At 34.7% G+C, this 24,411-nt stretch overlaps 1 protein-coding gene across 1 annotated transcript in view; it reads right to left on the bottom strand.

The window, feature by feature from the left end:
- The window catches only part of Dnah12 (dynein axonemal heavy chain 12), a 159,757-nt gene that overhangs the window by 70,249 nt on the left and 65,097 nt on the right, over positions 1–24,411 (bottom strand). Inside the window, exons 37-50 of the mRNA XM_042679922.1 lie at positions 22,492–22,643; positions 18,442–18,580; positions 17,706–17,872; positions 16,297–16,552; positions 13,558–13,857; positions 12,169–12,347; positions 11,605–11,797; positions 8,503–8,664; positions 7,002–7,196; positions 4,472–4,605; positions 3,563–3,725; positions 2,314–2,394; positions 1,514–1,690; positions 306–437 (exon numbers count right to left, since the gene is read on the bottom strand). Coding sequence (XP_042535856.1) covers positions 306–437; positions 1,514–1,690; positions 2,314–2,394; positions 3,563–3,725; positions 4,472–4,605; positions 7,002–7,196; positions 8,503–8,664; positions 11,605–11,797; positions 12,169–12,347; positions 13,558–13,857; positions 16,297–16,552; positions 17,706–17,872; positions 18,442–18,580; positions 22,492–22,643 — 2,430 coding nt within the window. The remainder of the gene's footprint in view (positions 1–305; positions 438–1,513; positions 1,691–2,313; positions 2,395–3,562; positions 3,726–4,471; positions 4,606–7,001; positions 7,197–8,502; positions 8,665–11,604; positions 11,798–12,168; positions 12,348–13,557; positions 13,858–16,296; positions 16,553–17,705; positions 17,873–18,441; positions 18,581–22,491; positions 22,644–24,411) is intronic.

The raw sequence follows: 24,411 nt of genomic DNA on the forward strand, positions 1-24,411 counted from the left end.
AAAGTACAAGTATCTCAGTTTGGATGTTTTGTTTATCTCACCATGTCTGTGGTCCTACATGGATGGGAAAGGAGCAAGAATATAGAAGCAACTGGAACCACATTTTTATAACACTCTACTACCTATACATATGTAATGTGGTAGGTTTTGTTGTCATTGTTTACAGATAATTCTGAATCTGTTCAATTAGAAAGGTAGTGTTTCTTCCTCAGCTTGAGTATGTTTAATATGTAATTTAATAATAGTTGCTACAAACAAGTTCTGTATTTTCATAAGCATAATTTAAATATGTGTCCAGTTATTACCTTGCCTCCAGTTCCTGAAGGATCTGTAATTCTCTCTGGTTTTATATCTTTCATGACACAAACAGCAGCCATAACTAGTTTAACACCAGATGGAGGATTCTTCATTGATTTTACAATTGTAATATCACCTGGCTAAATCAAAAGAAAACAAGACATCTTCAGAAGAGTTTATTTTTTTAAGTAACGAGTTTTAAAAGTAATGTTGGAGAATAAAAAGTATCCCTTTTAATTTGAAACTGTAATATTTTCTTTGCATTGTTAATTTCTCAAAAGGTATATTTTATCATGACTGATATGATAGGCTCACTTATTACTCATTTCAGTACTTTATTGATATTTTTTACAATGGTACAGATGCTGAAAAGCTAACAACTTAGCTTTCCTACACTAACAACTCGGGGTGGGAATTAGTTTACATGATCAGATCACTTGAGTGGTACTAGAATTTGGACAGTATATGGAAAAAGTGTTAGGGTGTAAGGCTTCCATTTTGCTTATATGGATTCTAGTAGAGGCAGTGTGGCTCTGTAGGATGGCTTCTCAGAGGGAAAGCTTCTCTGGTGCACAATTTCTGCAACTGGACTAGGTGGCAAAGTTTGCATTTCCTATCGACTCAGTCTAGGATCTACTTCCTTTGGAGTGAAGATAGATGATACTGGTGGTTTGAACTCAGGGCCTCATGCTTGCTAGGCTGCTGCTCAATCATTCAAGCTATGCCTCCAGCCCTGCTTTTTGCTGCTTATTTTGGAGATGGAATCTAGCAAACTTTTCTGTCCAAGTTGACATCAAACTGCTATCTTCTAGATTTCAGCCTTCTAAGTAGCTAAGAGTACAGGCATGAGCCACTGGTACCTATTTAAGACTTATTTCTGTATCTCTTCCAATAATCCTGTAATCCATTTATAAATTTTCTAGTTTGCTAATACCAGAGTCAACTCTGTTCTGAATTGAACCTTAACTCATACAATAAAGTATTGTATACCAGGAAGGGTAGAAGCAACAGCCTTTCAATGAAAAGGGAACCTAAGATTAATGAGCCAAAGTGATGGAATTTGAGGGCTTCAATAGTCTTGTCTTACCTGGACAAGTTTCATTTGACAAAAACAATATGCTACCACACACTGAAATAGAACCACAGCTAATGAACCAGACTTGTCCATAGTTTCACTTTGTTGATGATACTCAAGATGGCTAATTCCCACACTTGCCTTAAGTGTATCCAGTGCTGACAGAGCTGCTTCCAAGGCTGGAATTGCCTCTGCGAGGTCACTTTCGCACTCATTTTTCAGAGCTTGGGCTTCCTCAGCCTTCCCACTGGCTATTTCTTCATCTAATTTCACAAACTTTCTTTTCGCTTCCACTTGTGCAGATTCTATCTCAATAACCTAAAAAAAGAAGATTGTTTTTTAAAGTTAGAACAATTCCTCAAACCCCCCCCCCAAAAAAAAAGAAAAGAAATGTACTCGGTCGGGGCTGAGAAGGTGGCTCAGTGGTAGAGTGCTTGCCTTGCATGCCTGAGGCCCTGGGTTTGATTCCTCAGCACCACATAAGAAAAAAGAAAAAAGCCAGAAGTGGCACTGTGGGTCAAGTGATAGAGCATTAGCCTTGAGCTGAACTGCTGAGGGACAGCGTCCAGGCCCAGAATTCAGGCCCCACAACCAGACTCAAAAAAAAAAAAAAAAAAAGAACAATTCCTCAAGTAACCTATTGCTTTCTTAATCCTAGAGACAAAAAAAAATATTTGAGAATTAGGGAATCCAACAGGTAATTCTAAAGGATAGTAAGGAGTAAGATAAAATTAGGAGAAACATGAATATGTGTGACCTAATGTAGAAATTGGCTTGGAACTTCCTTTCAAAAATGACAGAATTCACATGGAACACCATGAGATAGTCCATCAATAGAAAAAGTTAATGTCCTTCGGCTCTAATGACTGAAAAAATTATGACTTGATTTCAAGACTAATTTTACAAACTGTAATTTTCTTTTGATATCAATGCAAACATACCTGCATCATTCGTGCATTTTCAATTCTAGCCTCTTCCAACTTGGGCTGTAACTCAACAAGCTCCAATTGCATTTCACCAACCTAAACAGACAGTTTGACATTAAATGTCCCTTGTTACCATAGATACTGGAATAACACATAAAGAAATGGGGCAGAAAACTCAACTTTTTTCCCCAATTTTTTGCATGATAAAACCAAGAGAGTAAATCCAGCTTTTTTTTCCCACACAAACTTTTCTCTTCCTTGAAACAGTATGTAGTATATCTCACTGCAGTAGAAAATGCCAGGGTCATGAAGGAAATGCAACCAGAAAAGAAAGCAGCAGCTCAAGTGTTCCCACTATACCATGTACACAGTATACAATGCAAAAATGAAAAAGAAAGCCTCTCTTACTTATATGGAACTAACTCTAACAATGGCAAGGTACTAATGGTTCATGCCAGTAGTCCTAGCTACTGAGGAGGCTAAGATGAAAAGAATCATAGTTTGAGGCCAACACAGGCAAAAAAATTTCTGAGATCTCATTTCAACCAATAACCTGATGCAATGGCTCACTTGTCATCCCAGCTGTGCAGGAGGCTGAGATCAGGAGAGTCACAAATCTGGGCTAGACTGTGTAAAAAAAATATTCATGCATCCTCATGTCAGAAAAAAAAGCTGAGGGTGGGCAGCATGCACCTGTCATTGCATATATATAGTAAGTGTGTAAATAAAATGATCATGGTCCAGGCTGGCCTGGACAGAAAAAAAGAAAGAAAGAAACTTGTCTCAAAAATAACCAATGTTTCTTGGCAATAATATTCATACCTGTAATGCTATCTGTTCAGGAGGCTGAGACCCAGAGGATTAAAGTTCAAAGCCAGATTGAGCAGAAAAGACTTTTATCTCCAAATTACCACCAAGTGGCTCAAGTGGTAGAGCACCAGTACTAAGCAAGAAAACCCAGTAAGAGCTCAAGTCCCTGGGTTCAAGCTCCAGTATCAGCACAAATATTTTTTAAAATAAAATAACCAGAGCAATGAAAGCAAGTGCAAAAACCCTGAGTTCAAACTTGAGTACTGCCAAAAAAATTTTTTTAATAATCCCAAACTAAATGTTGTATTTAACAGCTGTTACAATAAAACTCATCAGACTTCTTACATTTTTCCAAATGCCCTCAAAATTATTTTTTTAAATCAAATTAAGTCTCTGTAGTATAGGCAACTTAACGAATTTCTCAAAAACATTTTGAGCAAGTCATTCAATTTACCTGAGACTCGGCAAAGGCTAATTTGTCAAGTCCAGTTACATATCGTTGTTTTGCTCCCATGACAGCTTGCCGCTTCTTAGTCAAAAGTTGTCGAAATGAGCCAATTAGTTCAAGATAAGAAGTAGCAGTAACATAGTTATGTCGACCTAACTCTTCCAAGAACCTAAAGGAGAGGTAGGTAGCGCCTTATGATAAGTAGGGGAAAGCAACACAGCATTAACACAACCTTTAAGAACAAATGTTACATTTTATATATTTATTTTTATTTATATGTTTCTACATATAACCATATTCTAATTTCCTGCCAAAAAATATCAAGTAAAAATGATCAACTTAAAAGCACAAACCAATGAAGATGTATATAAAAGATGAACTACAGCACAAAAAAAAAAAAGATACAGGCTCTATTTTTTACATGTTTAATAAGTCACAAGGAGCTAACCTTGTAAAGGATCCAAGCCTGTAATGTATACACACAGAGTTGGAAAGAGGGCTACAGATAGAACTGTGAGCATGTGTCATTCCTCATACAAATATGTTACGTGTTGGTTGAATGGCATAAAGCCACAAGTACCAGACTACTATACATCTACATAGCGAAAATGATATCTCAGAGAAATTCTGCAGACTGTAGCACACTGCCTTCAAACTCCTGCTTCCAGTAACTTTTGAGATCCAGGAGTATTTTATCTTGAGTTTGTGAAATATCCTGGATCTTTATAATAAAGGTTTCCTTTTGTTAAATCTAGACAAAGTAGCTTTCTATTACTTGAAGCTGGAGTATGTTAACAATTAAATGTTCAGAAAATTTTCAAAAACATAATAAAATGTTAAGCCTCTGGACTTTAAAAGAAGAGATGCTTTAAAATACAAGTCATTCATGTTATTTCAAAATTGATTACTACTAACCTGTCTGAAAGATTCATTACAGAGGTATGAAAGTGCTTACAGACTGGAACTATCTCACGTCGCTCAACTTCAGTAAGCTCCAATGTTTCTAAGAATTTTACAGCTACAAGTTCAAGAGCATCTTCAGGCCATGGCTAAAAATAAGAAAAATAAAAGTTATAAAATTTCTGGGAAAGAGCAATGGAAGGAGTGACACTGTCCAAAACGAAATTTACTTATTACCTGACTAATGTAATTGTAACCCCTCTGTTGATCACCTTTGTAATAACAATTTTTAAAAAAATTAAAGAAATTCAAGATGAGTAGCCCCAATTCAAATGTACAAATTAAATGCCTTCCTATCTGAAAAGAGGTTGGAGTCAAGAAAATTAGAACTTAAATGAGCAAAACAGAATTAGAAGGATTGAGCTTATAATGTTTATTAGGCTACAGAGGCATTTTATACACTAAAGTTAAAATAAGGATTATAGGATGTAAATGGTCAATAATATTTTATATATCAAAGATATATTACACTGCTTTTTCAACTCTTCTACTATTAGGCATTGTAAATGTTAGCATGTCAGTGGCAGAAGATGCTAGTTGTCTATTCAAAGTCTATTAGCCCCTTTTTCCTTAAGACTCCAGTTTTATTCTCAATAGTAACATGTCCAACTAAAAGATATTTCCTAGACTCCATTGTAATTGAGAATAGCAGTTGTTGGGTGGAACTTTGATAGAGACCTTCAGTGAGTTACATAGAACTGGCTTGTGTGCCTTTTACCCTACTTTCATTCTTCTTTGTCTTTTCTGGAATAAAGTTGCGAGAACTGTAACTCTAGCAGCCATCTTAAGCACCATAAGTTTACTTTAAAGTTAGAAATCACTTACCAAGCATAGTAAAGCAAAAAGAACTTAGGATCCAGATGACTTTTTTAAGCCATAAAAGCTCTACTGTGCTTAACTTCAGAACTGTGTGTGAGTGTGTGTGTGTGTGTGTGTGTGTGTGTGTGTGTGTGTGTGTGTGTGTGTGTGTGTGTGTGTGTGTGTTACAGAGGATAGAACCCACAGCCCCTTATCTGTTAAGCAAGCATACTTCCACTGAGGTATATACCCACAACCCCAAATTTTACATATTAACAAAAAAAATCCAATGTGTTTATTTTTTTTTTTACTAATAGTCACTCACAATTCCCATTAAAATTTCCAAAGGCCCCTCTGTACTGTAAAAAGTATTTCCAAAGCTTGACTTCTTGTGCTGCCCCTTCTACCCCAAAATTGCTTTATTTGTTGTTTTGTTTTGCTGAGATAGGCTGGTCTCAAACTCTTGATAATCCTGCTATAACTTTTTGAGTGATGGGATTCGAGATGTGCCCCACCGTACTGGTCAAAATTTTCTTCCTGTATAGGATTTTCAACATCAATAAAACATTTCTTTTGCTTTTCTAGAATATGCCAAGCATGTTCCTGCCTCGGGGCCTCTTAACTTGATGTTTCCTCTAGTTAGAATGAATCTTCTTCCCTTTAACTTCCCATAGTGAACCATGGTTCACTCCCTTAGGATGATTAACATTACATGTCAACTTGACCAGACCATGAGGTACCCAGAAATTGTTCCAACATTATTCTGAATGTTTCTGTGAGGGTATTTTTTTGTTTTTCTTTTTATTTATTTGCCTATCAGTTTTACAGGCAGGGGAAGGAGTTCACTGTTGCACTTCCATGCATGTTAACACTATATTCCAATCAATTTCACCTTCTCTGTGAGGGTATTTTCACATGAGCCTAAAATTTAAATCAAAAGACTAAGTAATGTACATTATCCTCTTCAGTGTCAACAGAGGATATCCAAGCAATAGAAGACCAGTATAAAACAAAAAATATTGAGACTCTTCCAAATGAGGGAGAATTCCTTTTCTCAGTTTTAAGCTGCTGCTGATTTATTGCTGACTTCAGACTTTGGGTGAAATATTAGTTTTTCTGAACCGTAAGCCTGATTGTTTTTAGAGCAGAACTACATAATTGGCTCTCGGGTCTCCTGCTTGCTGACCGCAGATCTTGAGACTTGTTGCCCCTGTTATCATGTGAGCCAATTCTTCTAATAAGTCTCTTTTTAGCTCCAAATATGTATCATATATAGACATACATATATAATAAGGGCAAAAATACTTTTAAGCATAAAATTGATAATAAATAGATGAAGGGAAATCAAACAAATTTTCAGTATCAGAAATCATTAATCTCATTATGAATGGCATATATATATATATATGCTCTTTTATGGTTCCTTATATGCCCTTCTTTCAACTAATTCATCTTCAGAATATCTCAGAAATTTGGTGTTTTCATATAAATAACTTTTACATGTCAACATTATGGCTCTTTTATATAATTTGGCTGCTAAATATCTTTTGTGTCTTCCAGTGTATAAGCTTCTTTTGGTGAACATCTTGTCTTATTAGCTCCTAGTGCTGAGCCCTACTTGTATGTTAATCTTGAATAAGATTTCAGTAAAATTCCAAGAGTTAGCATCCCCCCATAAATTACAAACCTGAAACCAGTCAATAGTACAGCAATTGATGAGTGATGGGAACTGTCTCAATCGATTTCGAAAGGCATCTCCAATGGGGCTGAAGGCTACTACAATGTGAAGATTATCCTTGCACCGATTCACAAAGAAAGCAAACAAGGCTAAAGGACTGAGTTCATCATGCTTACTGCCAGCCTGAGCTACTGGGCGAACACCCTAGAGAATATCGGAAAGTAAAACCATGTAAATAAAAATAGATTTGCTGATAATAAGATCTGAGATGCTAAAACATGAAATTTTATCATTCCCCTATAAATGTCTTGAACATTTTTGTTTTCATATCAATAGAATGGCCAACCATTAAAAACATAGCTGTATTTAAAATATGAAATAGAAAAAGTGTGAAATAGAAAAGATAAAGTTATGGAAAAGTTTAGAAGCAAAATGATAAGAAGAAAAGACAGGTAACAGCTAAAGTGAGCAGGAAGACCTGGCAGAGCTTAGGAAACGCCACTTTCCAAAGGTGACTCTAAATGGAGATAGAGAGGGTAAATTTCTCCTATGAATTGGGAGAATCACTGTTTCATCATCAGCCTTCTAAAGTCCTGACATCTCCTACAAAAAAAGCAAAGAATCTGTATTTCATTTTGTTTTCTTTTATCCTTCCCCCACTCCATGCCAGGAACTAGTTCTATACTCACTTGGGGCTTTCTAAGTTTCTAACACTACATAAATGTGCATTGTATTGATTCCCAAAGCTCAGAACAATTCTTTGTGGGAGAGTATTATGCTCATGTTACTTAGAGGACAAAAGCAGACTGTCTAATATTCCAGGTTGAATGTACTTCAATCCAAATGTTATCTCTGGAGACTAAGAATGAAACATCCAGGTGTAAGTGACAAATTCTATGGATGCAAGTAGCAATGGTAAATGAGGAAGGAAGAAATCACTATTACAAGAGATCTTGTATGGAAACATTTTAGAAATTAGGATCAAATTATTTGATTTCTGACACATAGGTGCTATATGATTTTATAAATTTGTGGTAAGCCCTCTGTGCAACATCTTAATAATAACAATAAAATAATATTTTAAAAGTTTGGCCAGTAGATCACAATGCTTGGCTTTCATGTAACAGTACTGTTAGATAACTTGTTTTATTTAAATCTTTAAAATGAGTAATAAGAAGCCATAAGGTTAGTTAAGAGACATTAAAGTCATATTTATCTTCCTCCTATCCTCAAGCCATACTTTCTAGTATCAATTTAAGATTCTAAACTCTATTAATAAACCATGTTAAAACCATGACAAGTAAAACATTTATGAAGTTAGGAATTGTAAAATTAAAATTCTGCCTCATAACTATACTGGAAAAAATTAAAATTAACCAAAAAATCTTGTGTTACACTAATACATTTTTAAGTTTTAATTCCATAAACTATATTTAATCCTAAAGAGTGGGAAAAAGGTTTCAAGATAAGATAATTATGCTGAGACAAGCATTCTCCCAAAAGCATTTACCTCCATCACTTCTTGCTTTTCATCTGCTGCAAAAATGTTAGGAACTTCTCCAGTATTGAGCACACTATCAACATCTTCTAGAAAAGCCTCCTCCTTAATCTGAGTGTCTGTAATTAGAAAGACTGTCTTCTGGCCTTTCACGCCCACATTTCTCAAAAGAGCCTTAAAATAAAAATATACTTGTAAGCAGAATGTGGTAGATATCTGTTGGTTTTGTTTTCCATCCCTTTCTTATTCTTTTAACAACATATCTATTTAAGGGCATTTGGTTCTTGTAGGTGTGTCAATCAGTCTTCACTTTTCTCATCTTGTAGGTAGACAATCCAAACTAGTCAGTTTCCCTAAATAACCATTGATTCAAACGAAGATTCAAGCAGTACCCATTTACACTGATAGTTCACTCAGATGGACTTGAAAAAATGCTCATTCTGAAATGGAGGACTCTAAAGGCTGTAATCTAAATTACTGGGACCATATGTTCCCTTATGGAATATGTCTTCTGGAGATAAAAGACAAATGGAGAACAGCAGGGCCAAAGAAAGAAATTTTGTTTGAACTTGAGGCTTCATGCTCTTACACTTGGGCCATCCCTCCAGCAGTGACTTTTGCTGGTTATTTTGGAGATGCCTAGCAAACATATCTACCTAATCTGGTCTTGAACTGCTATTCTTCAGATCTTGGCCATCTGAATAGCTAGGACTACAGAAATGGACCAACAGACAGAGCTAGAAAGAATAATTTCTAAGGATATAATTTTAGCTCCTAAATTCAGTCAAGGTTATATGTAACCTTGTTTAAAATAGCTTGAGCTAGTTTTTTGTCCATTTTTTTCTTTGTTATTGCAAATTGTAACCAAAATAAAGCTATGAAGTCAGTAGTATGCTAGAACTTATTTGTAAATCTTTGTTAGATAGTAGTGACTCATAAAATTTCAGGAACTTTGGAGCAGACTGTTAAATGCAGACAAAATTAAAAATTAAGTTTTATATACTTACAATTAAGTAAAATATAGATATAAACCAAATGGTCAATGGTTTATGCTTGTAATCCTAGATACTCAGGAGGCTAAGATCAGAGGATCATGGTTCCAGAGCAGGAAAGGCTGTGAGACATCTCCAATTAAACGCTAAAATGCTGGAAGTGGAGCTGTGCTCAAGTGGTAGAACACCAGCTTTGAGCAATAAAGCCAAGGGAGAGCACAAGGTCCTAAATTCAAACCCCAATATCAGCGCGCGCGCAAACACAACACACACACATACACACACTCAATTAAGGTAAGCTAAAAGACACTGTTCCTCTTAACTTGTTTTTGCTTAAATTCAGAAAGAAAAAAAAGATCTCAAATCAACAACAACTATATATTTTCAAGGAACTACAAAAATAAGGACAAAGCCTAAAATTAGCAAAATAGAAAAATTAAAAAGGTAAGAATAGAGATAAATAAAATAGAGAATACAGAACAGAAAAAAAATCAATAAAGATTTAAAAAAAATCAACAGCATTGACAAAACCTCAGGTAGATTAAGAAAATGAGAGAGAACACTCAAATTATTAAAACATAGAAATAAAAAAATAGGAATATAGTAGGAACCATGATTTTCCAACAAGTTAAATAACCTAGAAAAGATGAGTATGTTTTTAGGAACAACTACAGCACAAAAATTTAGTAAGAAGCCCAAGACAACAGTGTTAACAAATAATACAAGACAGAAATTAAGACTAAATATGTCTGACTTCAAAGTCTATGTTCTTCTAATAAGTAGTACAGAAAATATGCTGCTTCTTGAATCTGTTTTTTGATTGTAACTAAATGAATGATTTTTCCTCTAAGGTGTGAGTGAAATATATGTATATATATATATATATATATATATATATATATATGTATGTATGTATGTATTTTTTCTTCTTCCATCTCTGTGGACATTTTTTGCATTGGCTGGGGTTCTACCATTTTTCTATGTTAATTTTTAGAATACAAAAATTTAGTGGGAAGGACCCATGAAAGTGGAAGACCAGCAGACCCTTCTTTCTTTTCTACTCCATTATTTCTCTTTTAGAATTCTCTATTTAAAAAAAAAAACAGGGCTGGGAAGGTGGCTCAGTGGTAGAGCGCTTGCCTTGCATGCCAGAGGCCCTGGGTTCGATTCCTCAGCACCACATAAGCAAAAAGAAAAAAGCTGGAAGTGGCACTATGGCTCAAGTGGTAGAGCGCTAGCCTTGAGCTGAAGAGCTGAGGGACAGCGCCCAGGCCCAGAGTTCAGGCCCCATGACTGGACCCAAAAAAAAAAAAAAACAACAACAGGGCTGGGAAGGTGGCTCAGTGGTAGAGCGCTTGCCTTGCATGCATGAGGCCCTGGGTTCAATTCCTCAGCACCACATAAGCAGGAAAAAAAAAGCCAGAAGTGGCGCTGTGGCTCAAGTGGTAGAGCACTAGCCTTGAGCTGAAGGGCTGAGGGACAGCGCCCAGGCCCAGAGTTCAGGCCCCACGACCGGACCCCCCCCCCCCAAAACAAACAAACAAACAAACAAAAAAACACAGATCACCACAACATAAGCATTAAGCAGTAAATGTGCATTGCACTATTCTCTTGGTTGCTGAGAAAAGAACAAAGCTCTGAACAAACTATTAAAACATTCATGATATCTTCATTATTGTAATCATGAAGTACATTTTTTAGGTGCTAAGTATCTATCCCAGGACTTTGTACATTCTGTGTATTATTCACTCTGCTACTAAGCCAACCTGTGACGTCCATATTTAACCATCTGGAAATTATATATTTATTTGAAATAAGTCCTCCCAAAACTAAGATAAAAAATGCAATTAGCAGCAGCTGGATAACTTGCATTAGAAAGACTTGCTTAACTGAATGTCACTTCTCTCAGCTTCAGTGTTCAGATTACTAAAACACAGAGACAACTATGCCTGCTGCATTTCACTCTCACACATATAGAATGAAACCATATAAGTAAAGCACTCAGGATGGGGAGCAGCACACACAATGGAAAAGTATTATCACCACCACCACACAGGTTAGCTCTCCCTTTAAAAGAATGTACTATTAGCATTTCAGACACAAAATCTGCTCATAATTTTACCTTCAGATCCTCTCTCCATTCATTCACACCGTAGCTTTTTGAAATTTCTGGTTGGAAAATCTGCATTTTTGCCATAGATGTAGCCAGACGAGTTAAAGATTGACGACCACTTCCTCCAAGTCCAACAAGCAAAGCATTTCCACCGAATTGCTTTAGAATTCTACATATTCTTGATAAATGTTCTAAGACATACCTGCCAGAAAACAGCAATCTTATTATACATGACAACATACATATTTATAACTTTTTTATTACCCTGTAAATATACACGAAATTTATTTTTAAAATAAAACATGCAAAGTTAAGACTGTGCATATAAATGTGGGAAGATATATATTGTGAAAGTCCAAAGGAACATAAGAATTGCTTCTTAGTACTATAGGTTATGATGGAGGACAAAGTGAATCCCTAGCTACAAAAGAGACTTCAGAAAAGGTACTTGTAGTTTGTATCTTCTTATGATGATGAGTGTTAATTATATTTTTCTTTACATCTTTTAATTTAAAATGTTTAAAATTTTTCATAAATAGCCATTTCTAGCACCAATATAAAAAATGTAGGTACCTAAACACAACAAGATTCATTCTTGTTTTGTGAGTTTGATTGTACTCATCTAAGCACTGATCTACAACGTCACTAAAATGGTGGATATTTGGAATTTCAATGTAAGTTCTGTCATCTCCTTCAAGGTCAGGATTCATAAAATCTCCAAACATGAGATTTCTTAAATCTTCCTCAGATACCTATAGGACAAAAAATGGATAGATTACAAAATCTAAAATCTGTTTCAAAATAAATTTAGGAAAATATATAAAATTTTGTTTTATCCATGTTAGGAAAGATCATTAGACATATACATATCCATACATAAATATATATTTCACTTTTAATTTAACTTATTTTTTATTATTATCTTTAAATAATTGTACAAAGAGGTTTGTTTCAAACTGCAATGCATCTTGGTCAATATCACAACTTTGATCATTCTCCTCCCTATCTATTCCAACCCTACTCATCCTCTCAAGTTTCATTTTCAATATGTACATTGAGAATTATGACTATATTTGCCCAGTATTCCTCTCTGCATTCTTCTGCTCCCTCTCCTTAAGTCTCACTCTTCTCAGACAAAACATATTTCAGCTACTTGGTATTCATTTTATTAAGCCTCAGGTTAATTCGTTCAAGGAATTACACCACTGGAATCCATTCCTGCATATACCATACTTAAGTCAGTTTGATTGTGTATAATATGCACATGGCCATGTATGTGTTTTGTATATGTTTATATTTTGAATCTAACTTCAACATGTGAGAGAAAACATGCTCTTTTTGTCTTTCTGAGCCTTAATTCACATATGATAAATTTTTTCAGGTCCATCAAATTCCCCAAAATGACATAATATTATTCTTCCTGATGGATGAATAATATTCCATTATATAAAAGATAACATACACACAATTATTATATAATATTTTATTATATATCATAGATATCATATACTATATATTATCACATTTTTTGATCTGTTCATCCATTATAGGACATCTTTTAAACATTAAGGTGGGAAATACCATACTTCTAAAATTAACATATAAATACCTGAAGTTAATATCTAAAATTATATCTTTATGAAATAAAAATAAAAGTGCTGAGGTTTTCTTCTCTAAAGACTAAAGAATCATTTTGTGTGACTCCATTTATTAAGAAATTACTAGTGGCTAATACCATCACAATTATTGTATCACTATCATAAAAGGTTTTATTCTTTAAATAACTTCTATATTGCACATGTTCCTCTGAAAACCTCTCAAAATAAACACCTATTCATGAAAAAGTTGAAAGAGTATGTTCAATAACAAGCATCAACAAGCTTATTATACAATTCAAGAAGTTTTACTGCTTTAATCAGACATATTTTAATACATACATAATACATACATAAATATACTCACTGGTGCATTCTCTTTCCTCAAATGTGAAAAGACACCATCAAATGACTCTTTAAAATTGTCCTTTATAACAGTTTTAATTAAGTTGAAGAGCCAGTTTCGATCAGTATCATTAATAAGTCGATCATAAAACACCCGAAGAACCTCATGAACAAACAGACGAATCATAGTGTGCTTGCTCTCCACAGCATCTCTTTGAATGAGTAAGCAACCCAGGATGACACGTGAAAAATCACGCAAGTTGAAAGTATAATGAGATTTTGTGGGAGTGGGCAAAAGATTTTCCATAGATCGCTTATATATCTGTATATGAAAATATACAGAAAAGCAAAAATGAAATGCTCTTAATTAGCAAAGGTGTAACAAATAATATAAAATTTTTATGTCCTATCAGATTACATCAACTTGGAAAAATATCAAATACTATGCCTAACATAGCATTTATGTTTATTTTTGTCTATAGCACTCAACCAGGCAGTATGAAGTTGAAGCATTTGACAATCCCTCAGCTTAGATTGTATCCAAGCTTACTTTCCATTTGTAATCACTGTCCCACTTGAAGATGGCCTGAGCTAAAGATGGCTTGGAGTTAAAATTGCAATAGTGAAATCAGATAACTCATTCTGAAGTTTTCCAAACAAGGAGGATAAGATAATTTCCTATTTTTACTGACTTCAAAACAAAATCAACACCTTAACAATAAAATTGTATTTTAAAATTCCTAAATATTGCTGGGTGCGGTGGCTCATGCCTGTAATCCTAGCTACTCAAGAGGCTGAGATCTGAGGATCGCTGTTCAAAGTCAGCTCAGGCAGGAAAGTCTGTGAGACTCTTATCTCCAATAAGCCACTCAGAAGACCAGAAGTGGTGCTGTGGCTCAAGTGGTAGAGTGCTAGCCGTGAGCTCAAGAGCTGAGGGACAGGGCCGAGGCCCAGAGTTCAATACCCACGACCGACCAAAAAAGAAAAATTCCTAAATATTATTCCATCTATACTCCATAATAAATTGTAATTTATTATAGATGTAATAGGATATAATAAAATTAAGCATAAAAAAAACAAACCCATACATCATCTTCCTTCCCTATAGCCTCCCCTATCTTCCTTCAATCTTAATTGATATAATATGGAAATAAAATTTATTTGTACTACATTCACCATATTCACTATATTCTTTAAGGAAATCAATTTAAACATGTACAATATAGTCCGACAAATAAAAACTTAACAAAATTACTTTATATTTGCATGTGTTCTATAATTCATCCTCTGTTCCAAACTCCACACCTAGGAACTCTAATGCTTCAAAGACAGAAAGAAAAAAGGGAGAATCCTTTTCTTTTCCATATCGCATTCTACACAAGTCCCCTATTTTCAAAACAATGCTCAAATTACTATATTTTATAAAAATAAGCACTGTTCTATATCAGAATTAATGTACTATCTTGTTATGGTTGTGTCTGAAATGTCCCTTGAAGGCTTTTATGTTAGACTTGGATGCCAACTATTGGGCTTTGGGGAACTTATTGGGATCTTAAGAGCTCTGACCTCATGGATAGATTATCCCTAGAGAGACACATAACATGCTGGCATTATTGGGAGGTGATAGAAACTAAAAAGTGGAACCTAATTGGAGGTCATTGAGGTCATGTCCTTAAAGAAATGCCTTGTCCCCCACGACTGACACACACACACACACACACAAAAAGAAATGCCTTGTCCCAGTTTCCTTCCTGTAACTCTACTTGGAGGTTGTAATGAGCTGAGAAGCTCTATTCCATCACATGCCTCTGCTTTGATGCTTCAGCTTTGTCTTAGGTCCACCGCAATGAAGTCAGCCAATCATGGACTGAAACTATGAGCCAAAATAAAGATCTCCTTTAAGTAAATTACCTTCCTTATTTGTTATAGTAATGGAGAGGTGACTAGTATATACCTCTTTGCTTATACCTTTTCTACTTTAGGTGGCTCAGCAGTAGAGTGCTTGCCTTGCATGCATGAGGCCCTGGGTTCAATTCCTCAGAACCACATAAGCAGAAAAAGCTGTAAGTGGCACAGTGGCTCAAGTGATAGAGCACTAGCTTTGCGCTGAAGAGTTGAGGGACAGCGCCCAGGCCCAGAGTTCAGGCCCCACAACAGAAAAAAAAATTTTTTTTACTTTGATAGTGAAAAATTTACACCGAAAATAAGTTGGAAGGAGAAGCCTCTGAACAGGACTATTTAATTGGGGGATGAACCAGAATAAATAAGGGAGGTAGAGAGTAGAGAGTTATATGGGATGAGTGTGATTCAAATATTAAACCCACAAAGCTATTAGTTGTTAGTAGGAGGGGGAGGAGAAAGGGATACTAAAATGAGAGAGAGAAAGAGAGAGAGAGAGAAAGTCAGAGAGAGAGAACTTGAGCCTCTGAAAAGTCAAATTACTTGCTCCATCATAGAGCTAGGAAATACACACAAAAGCCTCAATCCCAGTTAGATTCTCATTTCAAAGTCTGTGATCTTCCTGCTTTCAAACCTAAACAGCTTCTCTAATAATGAAGAACAAAGTAGATAGCTAAAGGAAAAATATTTTCTTTTGTCTGAGACCAAGACTCAAACTCAGTATCTGATCCTTGCTTTAGCACATTGGCTGGTGGTCTATGACCAAAGCCATGCCTCCAACCCCAAGGAAAAATACGTGTTTTTTAAAAGACCAAATGAGGGTAATACGTAATATTGTTTTTACATTGTATTATTTGCTTACCTCCATAGTCCCACTGACTATTTGGTTCCCAATTAAAAAATACTCTGGAGGAAACTCATGAGTCCTAAGGTAGAATGCCATAATTGATGAAAAAATTCGAACCATAGTTTCATCACTAAAAGAATTAATAGTGCAAATATTGAAATGACGAATGAAACGAGGAGTGACTGGATTCCTGCCACCACCTGGAGGGCCCATGGCAGCCATCAGCTCTATATCAACAAGTGTGATCTTACTTGTGTCTTTAAGATCATACCTGGCAAGCAATTTAAAGAAATATAAGATGGAATGAAATATAAATAGCGCTAGAAATTCAATCTGATTTTAGCTTCTGTAAAAGAATAACTTTAGATAATGCTTCAAGTAAAAGACAATATTTTACTTAAAGAATTCTATTTCCCTTTCAGTGCCACAGATTCTATTTCTCAGATTCTGGGTGTCCAGAATGTCCCTTCCTCCAGACATTCCCTTTCTCTTCTAAGACTGTTCCTTCCAATTTGATTCTATTATTCCTTTTCTCCAAATCTAGAAGCATAGAAGGATATATCTGCAACCTACTTGTAACTGGTTATAAGTCGAGTGACTACACATCCCATTTTACCTAGGATAAGTCTGATTTGTTCTTGTTGTCCTGGAGTAAGTATCAGTAACTTTCCCTTTTTATTCCTAGAAATGTCTTACTTTGAACACTCAATAACCCAGTAATGCAAAAACAAAATAATTTTTTCATATTTTTTCATTTGAAATCTTATACATAACCTTATACATAAGGCTATCTAAATTGTATATATACTGTTATATAGAAAGAAGCCTATTATGGAAGGTGTTCAAGTAAGAGAATCACTTGAATGCACAAGTTCAGGCCAACCTGCACAGCATAATGAGACTCATCTTTAAGAAAAAACAAACTCTTGGCTAGTGGTGTGGCTCAGTGGTAGAGTACTTGTCTTTATCCAAGAGGCCCTGGGTTCAGTCCCTAGTACCACAGAAAAACAAAAAAGAAAAGAAAAACTCTTCCAAAATTTTCTATATAAGAAAGTCTGAGCAATCATTATATTCCCTAAATAATTTGGTAATTTTATTAATTTATTTATTTATTTATTTATTTATTGTTGCCACTCCTGGGCTTGAACCCTGGGCCTGGGCACTATCCGTAAGCTCCTTTTGCTCAAAGCTAGCACTCTACCATTTGAGCTCCAGCACTACTTACAGCTTTTTCTGTGATAAATTGGAGAGAGGAGTCTCACCAACTTTCCTGACAGGGTTGGCTTTGAACCACAATCCTCAGATATTAGCCTCCTGAGTAGCTAGGATTACAAGCAGAAATTTAATATTTTTCTTTGCAAAACTAAGTGCATAATGAGAGACTACTTTGGTATGGTTTATTAAGACTTTATTTAAATATTTACCAATGTCCACAGTCAAAAAATTGTCGTAATAATTCAATAGGAGGTTGTGCTCCATATTTCTCCAATGCAGGCATACTCATATCATCTATAAAAATTACACATTTCTTTCCCATAGGTGGTCCAAAAACTCCTTTGCGCCTTTTATCCAATCTAGCCATAATAATATTCTGAAATATTAGAAAAAATAGTATATTTACCTATAATAATATTACAGACTTATTATTATTATGATTGCTTATGTTAAATCAGTATCAAGGATTGGGGGATGCAGCATAGTGGTAGAGCACTGCCTAGCAAGCAAGGCCCTGGGTTTGAACCCCTGTAGTGCAAAAATGAAGTAGGGGAATGGATAGACATAAATTTGGGCATGGATGCTAAATGCAGCAATTAGAAAAAGTTTCATGAAATAGTTTCATCTCGTTATATCTAGAGGCAAAGTTTGGGATGCATGGCTCCTGTTAGAGAAAATTACACAATCAGTCATGTTGTTAAAGATCCAATAAGCAGAAGAAGCCACTACTGCTGTAGGAGAGTGTATTTTTCTTTTCCAGTTAAGGAATTGTTGCTTCTACTCAAGTCAAAAAAAGAGACAAAACTTAATAAGTATTGTTTAGTAAAATATTCCCATTGAATTTAAAGAAAATTTACACAGTTCCTCATTTAATATACAATCTTAAACTTTTATCAAATACTGCAAATAATAATTACAGATGCAAGTATCTGGACTTAAACTAACCTGAACCTGATTAGCACTGGTCCGTGCAGAGAAATTAACATAAAAGGGGAAATACCGATCCTTTTCCAAGTGATTCATTAGCTTGTCCTTCACATACACTGATTTTCCTGTGCCAGTTGGACCCACAAAAAGCAATGGCCTTTAGGAAAACAATGAATATGTCATTCAAAATAAAAGAAAGTCAGAATATGTTTTTGCTAAAGGAAGCAGGATTTAGTTGAAAATTTAAATAAATCATTTTAATCTAAAAACTTTACATTTTTTACTTATAACTGCTACTTCATGAAAAACTAGTTAAAGTAATGATACACGTACATTTTTGCCTAATAATGCAAACTTAAATACTAATATATTATCAATTGACTACATTAATGTTGCTATATATAAAAGACATAAGACAAGTAACATATTTAGCTTTTCAAAATAAGTCAGTTTGCCTCCTCAAAATACAGTATATTTGTATCTCTTTTTTTATATATAGAGAAATGGAGTTAAGAATGTGGAATAGAACAATTAGGTAAAGGCAGTAGATAGGTTCAGGATGTTTTAGTTACCTGAATAGTATAAAATTTATGTGAGAACTTAATGAAAGTGAATTATAAAGCTAATAACTATGTACAACTGTTCATAACAATTTAAAACCAATTAAGTTAATAATTGAAAGTGTTTCTCTAAAAACAAAATAAAAAATTACTTATATAGTAGGGCCTCAAGCTTGATTTGTCATTCTTGAGTGAAATTTATTCATGTTAAGAAGGAACAGGAAAATTTATGTTCACAAAACACTGAGGAATACAAATTTGAAAAATGCTACATTAAAAATAAATACTTTCATTTAGGGTGGTAACTTGTCATCCCCCAATACATAAAAACAAGCACAAAGTCTGGTACTATATTAGGTAGAAGTGGACTCATGTCAAATTATGCTAATATAAAAATTTTAATTATCATACAATTATAAACACTAACTTAAATTTCTTTAAGAACTAGAGTGATCTTGAAGAATTCACCTACATATTCTAGGATAATACTTTATGAACATTATCATTAAAATAAGTTTAATAAATAAGTGATCTAAATAATAATCATGCTAATAAAATCCTTGGAATTTAAACAAGAATCTGTGAACTTGAATGACAAAAAGGTTACATCTTTTCTATGCTTTAGCTAAAATGCATCAATTAACATTTAACAGTACTTGTGTCTTTGTTACCAACAGAAATCATAAATGTCATCTTAAATACTACAATTGTTTTGTTACAATACCTAACATCACTACTACTACTATTGCCCAAATACTGGTTTTTTGTTTTGCTTTTTAAAATTTTTTTTTGTCGGTCGTAGGGTTTGAACTCTGGGCCTGGGTGTTGGCCCTGAGCTCTTCAGCTCAAGGGTAGCTCTCTACCACTTGAGCCACAGCACCACTTCCAGTTTTCTGGTGGTTATTTGGAGATAAGAGTCTCACAGTCTTTCCTGCCCAAACCTGGCCTTAAACCACGATCCTCAGGTCTCAGCCTCCTGAGTAGCTAGGATTACAGGCATGAGCCACTAATGCCCTGCTCCAGACATATTTTAATAAATGTGAATCAATATAAGTGATTTTCTTTATACCTATATATATATATATATATACATATTTATTAAAAGTACTAGCTTTAGCACAATTTCTGTAGTAGGGATTTATTAACATTGGCAAATGTCTTGTTTGGCTGTTATTTATCCCAACAGTCCTAATATAGTATCTCAAACTATGTTGCCTAGGTTGGCCTGATCCTTCTGACTCAGCTTCCCAAGTAACATACCATGCCTGACTAGAAAGTTTTTAATATTAGCTTCTACAGTAAAAAAAATGCAACTTTCCATGCAAAATAAAGATAAAAAATTTTCCTCATAAGCCTATTTTTCCTGTTTTCAAAACAGTGTGGGTACAGTGGGTACACACCTATAATCCTACCACTTGGGAAGCAAAAGCAGTATTTTGAGAAATTAGCCTCAGTTACATAGCAAGACACTGTCTCAACACACCAAGAGCAGGAGGTGTAGCTTAGTGGTGAGAGCTTAGCATGCACAAGACCTTGGGTTCTATCACTGGTACCACATGCAAAAGGATAAGTTCCATAAAAGGCACTCAGAAACAGATTCCTTATAAAAAATGGCATTAATGCATGTTTTGTAAACTTACTTAAATAGCATAAATGACAGATTATGTCTAAAATTTTAAAAGGAAAATAACTAAAAATGTTATTGTGAAAATTGGTATGGACAGACCTGTGTGCATGTCTAGGTTTATGAAGAGGATTTTTTAATTTTTATTTTATTGTAAAGATGCTGTACAGAGGTGTTACAGTTACATGAGTTAGGTAATGAGTACGTTTCTTGTTAAACATTGTTACCCCACCCTCCTTGTTTTTCTCCTACTATCTCTTCCCACTCCTATCTCCCTCATTCCTCCCCCGTCTTCCAAAGTTGTAAAGTTCATTTCCAACAAGGTGTCTTGTGAGTATCATTGTTGCAATGGGTCATCCTGTGTCCTTGCTTCAACATTTTGTTATTCCCCTACCCCCCCCCAAAAAATTAGATAAATGTATATACAAGATGCAGGGTACCAAAATCAAGTATAGTGACAACAGGGGATATGCCACAGGGGGGGAAAGTACATACAAAAGAAACAAAAAAAAAACATTAAAAACAACAACAACAAAGAAAGAACTTCTTATGGCCAGATCTTGGGTTTCATTTCACTTATCATCTTACATGGTCATGTGTTCATAGCTTTTGAGCTCTTCTGCTCATCTGATAAGACTATCCTAGATGATTACTAATTATTGCAAATAAGGGAAATCATGGGAACTATATTTCTTTGGGTCTGGCTTTTCACTTAATATGATCTTTTCCAAGTCTTTTCACTTCCTAACAAATGGGGCAATGTCATTCTTTATGATGGAAGCACAGAATCCCATGTATGTGTGTGTGTGTGTTTGTGTATACCACATTTTCTTGATCCATTCATCTACTGAGATGCATCTGGGTTGGTTCCATATCTAAGCTATGGTGAATAATGCTACAATAAACATAGTTGTGCTGGTATCTTTAGTATGGCCTTGTTTGTGATCATTTGGATAAATGCCCAGAAGTGGGATTACTGGGTCATGGGAGAGCTCTATGTGTAGTCTTTTGAGGAACCTCCATACTGCTTTCCAGAGTGGTTAAACAACTTTACACTCCCACCAACAGTACAGTAGGGTTCCCTTTCGGCCCTCCAGCATCCGTTGTTATTAGATATGAACAGGATTTTTTTTATAATGTATTCTTCTGATTTCAGTTTGAATTTTCTTTTTCTGGCCCTGGGGATGGAACTCAGAACTTCACACTCTTCATTTGGCTTTTTTGCTCACAGTGGGCACTCTACCACTTGAGCTACACCTCAACTTCCTTCAGTTTTAATTTTTTATTTTAAATTAGGGAATGCTAAGTGCAGTGGGAGAATATTAATCATGATCAGTCAGTATACTGACCCTTAAGTCAAATGCATAGCTTTTTTTTTTTGGTCCAGTCATGGGGCCTGAACTCTGGGCCTGGGCGTTGTCCCTCAGCTCTTCGGCTCAAGGCTAGCGCTCTACCACTTGAGCCACAGCGCCACTTCTGGCTTTTTTCTTTTTGCTTACGTGGTGCTGAGGAATCGAACCCAGGGCCTCAGGCATGCAAGGCAAGTGCTCTACCCCTGAGCCACCTTCCCAGCCCAAATGCATAGCTTTTAACAGGAACATTGCATTATTATCTGCTCTTACAAATAAGAGAAAATAGAAGGAGACTGGGACAACAAAATATGAAGACAAGAGTTTTGGGGTAGGCAGTAGGAAACCTGGATTCTAGTTTTCTATTAGTGGTCTGGTGGCATGACGTAATCTAAAGCTTGAAGCCCTGAGTTCAAACCTTAGTACTGTCAAAAGGAAAAATACTTACCTGGTTTGCTAAAAGCAATTAGTGACATATCAATTCCATTACATCAAATATTTGTTACATTTAAAATTCATGTCTAGAGTGCCTTACTTTGCATAGGTAATACTCAAATCCATTAGAAATGTGTATCTAATTGTATCCATTGTAGGGATTATGACATCTTGAATCTTGACACGTTTATCTTCTAAATTAATACTTTTAATTAGCTCATTCCAATGGACCCAGCGACCTCGGTTTTTCAACTACAAAAGAACATGTTTTAAAATATTATGACTATATATTTGCTGTATCAGAAAGGCTCCTTCAATACTCACTTGTTTTTAATAACTTTAGTCTTTTTATAATAAAATAAGTTTATAATAGATTCATAGAAAACAATGTAAGCTATTTTTTTAAGTCATAAAATAGATTAAAAATAAACAGCTATAAACATACCATCCAACTTAAGATGCATATTTTTTATTTTCCCTTTTTAACTAAAAGTTGAATAATGTAAAGACAATCATAAATTCTACATATCTAAAGCTTAAAATTCTTTCTTTAATGTCCTCTTAACATCTAATCTTCTCTAAAATGCCTCTTAGTTGTTCTTTTGAATATACTAAGTATGTATTTCAAAGTTTTTTTTTCATGTTTGTTTGTCAAGTTGCTGGATGTTGGATTCATGTTTTTATTTCTATTTTCATTTGTTTTATTTATTTATTCTTAGGTCTGAGACCAAGACTTGTACTTGATACTTGATACTGTTGATCATTGGCTAGTGCTCTTACTAACTGAGTCACACCTCCAAACCCATGTTTTTTATATCCTGAAGTAAATGGGCGATAAACTAACTTCATATAAAGTATCATTATCACTCTCTTTATTTGGTCCTCTAGAATTATTCTCTGATGATCTGATGCAGGCTAACATTTAGCCAGGACCTATAAGCATAGCCATACTAATTGTATAATATTGAAATTCTTTTGAAATACTTGCTTAATAAGCTGCTGGCACATCCAACCATCTTCCACTCTCCATAATTCTCATTCATTTCTTTTTTCTCTACATTGTCTTTTCCTATCCCTGGAAATCCTCAGGCCTCCCACTAACAAGTGAAAAAAAAGCTCATAGCAGGCAAAATAGCAAGAGTCTAGGATTTCTCTTCCAGTGTTATTGTTGGCCCTAAGAATCTTTTCCTAGTTGCTAGCATGAAACATGTACTTATGTTTTGTGTTTTGATAGTGGTAATTTTCTAAGTATTGATAAACACTGCTTTGTTAATTTTGATTTTTTTTACTTTTAAATTTATGTTAGTTATATATACATATTTTAGAGTGAAACATTTTAAGATATTAAGATAAACAGTAGCTTTCTTTTTTATTTAATTTTATTGTCAAAGTGATCTACATAGGGGTTAAAATTACATACTTAAAATAGTGAGTACACTTCTTGTCAAATATTGTTAACCCCTCCCTCATTTTTCTCCCACTTTCTCTCCACACCTTTGACTCCCTCCCAAGTTGTAAAGTTCATTTCCAACATGTTGTTGTATCACTAAGATAAACAGGAGCTTTCTACTCCCATTTTCCCCTTACCTATAACAACTGCTGTCCAAGCTGTATATTTAGGCATTTACCTTCAAAATTCTTAAAGAATATGCTTGTGGTAACCCCTTGATTATTCACTTTAATAGATCAGTTTACTGAGTTTACACTATGATTATAAATTAAGGCTCATACATTCCTTTTCTCTAGTCATATTGTTAAAATTCTGAATTCACATGTGCTTTGGGAAAAGCATCTTGCACTATTATTCAGAATAATTGAGTTTGAGTCCTGGCTTTGCTGGCCACTCATCTTTCTAGGTTTCTATAATATATATGAAATTATAACTAAGGCTCTACCTAGATATTATGGGATATAAAATAAAATTTGTATGAACAAAATAAATATTTAAATGCTTGCTATCTTAAAGAAACCTATGTTACTTCTTTGATAAAACATAAAAAATAAAGTTAAATATGAAATT

Source organism: Dipodomys spectabilis, unplaced genomic scaffold (genome assembly GCF_019054845.1).
Source record: "Dipodomys spectabilis isolate Male_0828 unplaced genomic scaffold, ASM1905484v1 ptg000054l, whole genome shotgun sequence".
Lineage (NCBI taxonomy): Eukaryota > Metazoa > Chordata > Mammalia > Rodentia > Heteromyidae > Dipodomys > Dipodomys spectabilis.